This window comes from Urocitellus parryii, chromosome 4 (assembly GCF_045843805.1).
Source record: "Urocitellus parryii isolate mUroPar1 chromosome 4, mUroPar1.hap1, whole genome shotgun sequence".
Classification (NCBI taxonomy): domain Eukaryota; kingdom Metazoa; phylum Chordata; class Mammalia; order Rodentia; family Sciuridae; genus Urocitellus; species Urocitellus parryii.
The window spans coordinates 90,848,078-90,854,312 of NC_135534.1; the positions used below are offsets into that span (position 1 = coordinate 90,848,078).

Genomic DNA, 6,235 nt, shown 5'->3' on the forward strand with positions numbered 1-6,235 from the left:
CAAGATAATTAGACTTTCCCAATATCTGAAAAATAATGGCTATTCAACAAATTATTACGACTTTGAATGTTAGGATAGAGAAGGTTAGTTTTGAGAATGTCAAGACCAAAGACAGTTATCTCCAGGCATTGCTGGGTTTTGTTTCTGAGCTTGATTCATAAAATTGTGTGTGTGTGTGTGTGTATGTGTGTGTGTGTATATGAATGATATGTGATATAGATTGTATATAAATCATATGAGATGATAATTGAATCTCTCTCAAATACATAGAATGCTTTGCAAGTTGGGGGAAAGAGTGAACCTGTGAATTTGAGGAGTCACCAGAGCTTGATCTGTGTTGCATTAGATTGAAGGAAGCTGTCTTTACTTACCATGAGTGGGAAGAAAGAAGAATGAAGATGTGCAAGATGTGGCAGAAAGGCAGCCTCACCATGTTACAGAGGTTAGATTTTCACTGCTTTGCTCAAACTGTGGTAAATTCCCATAGGCAAATACAAGTATTAATTTCACTTCCAGTGCCAATTACTAGCCATTTCTTTTAAAGAATTGTTTTCTCTGAGGATTATTTATGTCAGAGCTCCACTCCATTAGTTCTGAGATGTGTCCATAATCTTTCATATTGTAAAATGATGAATTATGATGGGTTAAGTCATGGAGCTTCTTCTTTTCATACAATAGTGAATAATCCCAGAATTGCATATAATTTTAAAATATTGTAGTCTTTGTTCCTCTTTTTTTAATCAAGACACTTACTTTTGAGAAATATGAAGAGCTAAAATTCATTGAATTTTTGATATATTCCAAGCACTGTGCTAAGCATTGTACAATCATTTTTTCATTTAATTTAAATAATCCTCAGGTGGAAACTATTACTAGTCCTATTTCATAGAAGAGAAAACTGAGGCTCAGAGACATTAAATAACTTAAAGACACCCAGCAAGAAAGATAGAGGTAAAACAAATTGAACCTGACACTGCTTGACTCCATAGCCAGAGTTTCCATCTTTAGTAATTGTAATATTATGAATATATTGAATGAGATAAAACATCTAAAGCATATAGGACAGTGGTTGTCATTTAAGTTCTTGAGAGATATCATAAATTAAAGCAAGTATCAGATGAACGTTAGAGTAAGTCTGGAAGTTGAAGGAGGTACAGTATAAAGGACATGGGACTCTGTACCTAGACCGCTGCCATCAGTCCAGAGTTCATCCTTATCAAAGTGAGCATCTCCTCCTAGGCCTGGCCCAGGTGCAAAGGCATGAGCCAGAGTGTTTCCTGGTCCATCAAAGGGGAAGGAGTCCCCATGAGCTGCAAGAAAATTGAGTGACTTCCCTTAGTGACTGGATTTTTTCCTAGTCATTTCATCTTTTTAGTTTACACGATTATTGAGACTGGAAAGAACAGCCCATTCCAAATGGTCCACACTGCTGGTAGCAGAAACCAGATGCATTTAGTTGCTTATTCAGTAAAGGCACTTTTTTTTCACAGAACCACTGCTCATCACCAATAACCACCACACAGTAAAGGTTTATAGGATATAGTACTTTAAACATATTTATATCTAACTTATGATTGCATTTAAGTGTTTGTTAAATTTTATCACTTTGCTTGACCAAATGGAGATGGGAGGGAGCATGAATGTGAGCTTTGCATTTGATGGGTAATTTGTGTATCATTTCATGTATATTTTTCTTAAAAAGCTATTTTTAGGGGAGCATACTAGATAGTTTTGGAGAACTATACTCAAAGTCTGTTAAAAAAGATTTTGATAGTCCTTTTATTTGTGAGTCAGAGTTATTTATCTTTAGATGAGTGTCAAGTTATACCTGGCTCATCCAGTTCTTGATAAACTTGTAGTGCTATTATCACTGCTTTCCCTAACATTTTCTTCAATGTTGTTGATATTATGGGCTCAAGTTCAAGGTACAGCTAAATTCATAGTACCCTGGCAGTTCAATATTAGAGAAGACCAAAATGGAAAATATTTTTCTAAATTTGCACCATGAAACCCTATTAATTAAGAGCAGTTCATGTAAATGCATTATATCTCTATAAGCCCTTTAATAATTCATGCTACAAAAGTTATATATGTAAAGATTCATACTATAAAAGAGGGGTTGACAAATGTTTTCTAAGAAGGGCCTGATAACAGGTAATTTAAGTGCTGTGCACTTTATGGATGCTGTCACAATTGTAGCCTGTCTGAAAGTGATTATAAGACAATAGTTAAGTGAAGGAGCATGGCTGTGTTCCATAAAACTTGGTTAAAAACACACACACACACACACACATGTTGGGCTGGATTGGGCTCATGAGTAATAGTTTGCCAATTCCTGCATAAAAAGTGACTTTAATTTAACAAACTAGAAAAATTGCAATAATATCTCATTAAAGGTTTTTTTTTCTTTTATTGTGATGCTGGAGATTGAATCCAAGACCTTGCACATGCTTTACCACTGAGCTACATCCCCACTCCTTATCAAAGGGTTTACATTTTTAGAAACAGAGAGCACTTGTATAAATAACCAATAAATAAAATAGCACATGGGATTAGCCTACAGGACTCATTCTTACCTCCTCTTGCAAAGCCAATCATGATATCAGCAGTTCCCATCCTAACTCTCTTGAAACGAAGCGGGATGTGCCTGCTCCACATGCTAAAAGCCTTTGCAACTATTTGATCCACTATAGCAGGCGTTAAGTCTGAAGTGTATGATAGGATCCTAGTAGCAAACAATATAAAAAAAAAATTGACCTGTTAGGACAAAGGCTTTATCAGTTGTTTTTGTCAAAATGAGCCAAAACAAAACTGACCTGTAGGTGACTATTCTGGAAGTCCATTTTTGCCTCTTTGGGAATAGTGAGTATTCTGCAACATCTGGCACTCCACATCTGGGCTTCTGCATTATTTCTATGATGTGGGAGTTCAACCTTCCAGTTACAGGCAGGCCAAAGAACTTTTGCATCTCCTTGAGTTTGAATTCTAAACTATTGTCATCCTTTTCTTTTGAGTCATGAAGATAAAATCTCTTGAGATAGTGCTATTGAAAAGAGAGTAAATAATTTGTAGTTCTTGTTATTGTCTTTTTTATTTTAGAAATTTGCACTTCTTTTGCCTCTTTTTTTAAAAAAATTTTTTAGCTACAGATAAACCCAATACCTTTATTTATTTATTTATTCTTATGTGGTGCTGAGGATCGAACTTAGTGCTTCACATGTGCAAGGCAAGTGCTCTACCACTGAGCCACAACCCCAGCCCTGCCTCTGGTTCTTGTGGATTTAAATAGTGGTTTCAAGATAGAACAATTATATAGTCACTGAGTACAATAAATATGCTCTAGTAAAGAGAAAATTTAATATTGATAATGAAGCACAAGTGTGCCATCCAGGAGAAAAATCTCCCAGTTTCTCTTTTTTTCCACCTTAAATGTTTTGAGGAAAACATACTGAACACTTTATATAGCATAGACTTGTTTTTGGAACTTTCAGGAAGAATATCCTAGCGTGATCTCAAGAGGCACACCAAAACCTCCTTTAGCACCATGGACCCTTTGGGGAGATCTGAAGACCCCTGCCCATCAAAGATCCTGCTGAGGTCTGGTACCAGCTAAAGGGTCTTAACAATTTAGTCTGGGAAAATATTTAGGAGATTATTAGTTTATTAATTGAATTAATTGTCCAGATGAAGAAACCAAAGCTCATAACATCCAAATGATTTTCCTGGTTTCACATGATATGTTAGTAGCAGAATTGAGCCTGAATTTCCTGCCTCCCAGTACCTCTTTTCCCTCTCTCCACTCTTTCCACCCTCTAGTCTCTCTTTCTCTCTTTTAAATCCCTACTACAACCTCTTTGAGAGGCTGTTAGATAAAGCAGATCTCCCAGATCTATCCCATGTAAACTGGGTCCCTGGGAATTTCTTAAAGTTTTCTAGTGTTTGCAAATGAAGATGGGAATCTAACAGGAAAAAAAAAGGAATGCACTAAAAGCAGCAGTAAACTCACAAGAACATTTTAAAGTACTTACTAGAGCCATTTATTTTAATTACACCTTAAACATCCTGTGAAGCAGGCATGGCAGTTATCTTTATTTTACATATGATGAAACATGGCTTGTAAAAATAAAATAAAGTCACTCTGAAGGAGACTGTGTTCTGATTCCAAAACCATTTCATTAGAAAAATGTATAGGTGACCAGGAACAATAATGCATGCCTATATTCCCAGCGATTTGGAAGGTTGAGGCAGGAGGATTACAAGTTTGAGGCCAGCCTCAGCAATTTAGCAAGATCCTGTCTCAAAATAAAAAGGGTTGGGGATGTGGTTCAGTGGTAGAGCATCCCTGGGTTCAGTCCCCAGTATTTTATGCATGTGTGCATGTGTGTACACAAACATAGATGAAAAGAGTAGGCTTAGCTGATGTATGATAATATTTTTGTTGAAATGATTTAAACATTGGTTCAGTGATTTGCTATCAATATTGGAGTGGATGGTACTGGTCACTTGTCTGAGAACCTCTCAGGAGTATGAATTTTGCTTAAGAAAACTTATCAATATTGTGCTCTCTATATCTGTTACCAATAATTGTGTGTCATTCAATACAACAAATACTTATTGTTCATGACAATTATGAATTAATTTCTTATTTAAAAGCAAATATCCTTTTATCCCTTCTAGAGCCACAGACTTTATAAAGATACTCATGGAAGAAGCACCTCTGCATTCTTGAGATGACCTTTCCTGCTATGCATTAAACCTAGCTAAGCTCCTTTTAGTTTTGACAGCCTGTGTGTTAAATAAAGGAACTGAATATTCTTGAAAATCAATTCCTTTGGGAGAATTCATTAGGTAGACAGAAATTGCTATAAAACTGATATTTGAGAGGTTAAAAAACTATTAAATATCAGTAATTTCATATGGTTTAATCTAATATATTATTGGACTTTTTAAAAAATCCAAGTTCATGTAAAGCAAAATTTGATTTTTCTTATGCTTAAGGCTTAAATTTATAAACAATGCTTAAAAGTAATCATGTACTATTTTGCCAAATAATATTTTTAATACTTATTAGACTGCTTATTAAGTAATATATTAGAAGGAACATCATTTTATAGAAAAACTTGTCCTTGATTCTTATCTCTACCACTAAGAACCTACTACCATTCTAAGTTGAATGGGAATCAACTTAACTTTGCTTTCTCCTTGTTTTTAGAAAAAAGCTAAGGAATAAATGATGTAGTGTATATGGAAGTGCTCTATAATTGGCAATTATTATTCACTAGACTAATTCTGTGAGGTATAAAACATATAGTCTTATTATTTCCATTGGACCCATGAGAAAACAAATCCAGGAGTTATTGCCTTGCCTATTGTCATCAGCTTATGGCAAAGCCGTAACCTCTACCCATATTTTCTGAATTCAATAAGCAATTCTTATCTTAAGATGCAACATTCTATATCCTTTATGAAAAGAATTTCAAGTTGCAATAAAAAATAATAAATCTTCAATTTATTGAGCATCAGTAATGTTCCAGGTACTGTGTTAAATGCTTTATAACACCCTACTTGCTGATATTATTATCTCCAACTTCCAAATTGGAAAACTAAAGATCAGAGAAGTTAAATGACATTTTGAGGTTCATCTACATTGTGAGTGGAGGAGTTGGAACTCAAACCCAGTTTGGATAAGCTTTAAAGCCTGTTTTGAATGGTTACTTGATAAAAGCATATATTCCCTTTATTAAAAAAATATTATGAGAAAACTCATTGCAATATAACATGGAAGGAGAAATAATTGAAAAACACTTCTGACAGCAAGACCATTGAACCCAGGTGAGTGGACCGTGACATACCTGAGCCTGTTCCCACTGCAGCTCACTCATGCCTCCCGCCTCTGGGGGCAGTGGCAGGGCTAGGTGTCCAGAGAGCAGACACACAGCCCACAGCAGAGGCAACTTCATAACTGCCAGCAAGAGATGACTGTTCTCAGACCTGTGGTTGGTTTGATGTTTTCTGCCAGAGGCTGGAGAAATTTATATAGCTATTCAACCCTGGATGTGGCAATAGGTGACTCATTTGAATGTTTTCTTTCTTTGCAGAAAGTATGTGCTATTCTTCATTAACGACAATGAGGAAGTATTGTGTCCTTATTGGCAAGAGGAGCGTGATGTATTTATTTTTCAAGGGATTTTTTTTTCTGTCTGCTATATAAATTGAACCCATGAGAAAACTCATT

The 6,235-nt window shown here is 35.4% G+C and overlaps 1 protein-coding gene across 1 annotated transcript in view; it reads right to left on the bottom strand.

Moving 5' to 3' along the window:
- LOC113185383 (uncharacterized) overlaps nt 1-5,963 on the bottom strand; it is a 103,352-nt gene extending 97,389 nt beyond the window's left edge. The window contains exons 1-4 of the mRNA XM_077797320.1: nt 5,853-5,963; nt 2,817-3,043; nt 2,577-2,725; nt 1,182-1,310 (exon numbers count right to left, since the gene is read on the bottom strand). Coding sequence (XP_077653446.1) covers nt 1,182-1,310; nt 2,577-2,725; nt 2,817-3,043; nt 5,853-5,960 — 613 coding nt within the window. The 5' untranslated portion in view covers nt 5,961-5,963. The remainder of the gene's footprint in view (nt 1-1,181; nt 1,311-2,576; nt 2,726-2,816; nt 3,044-5,852) is intronic.
- Between the last annotated feature and the right edge of the window lie 272 nt (nt 5,964-6,235).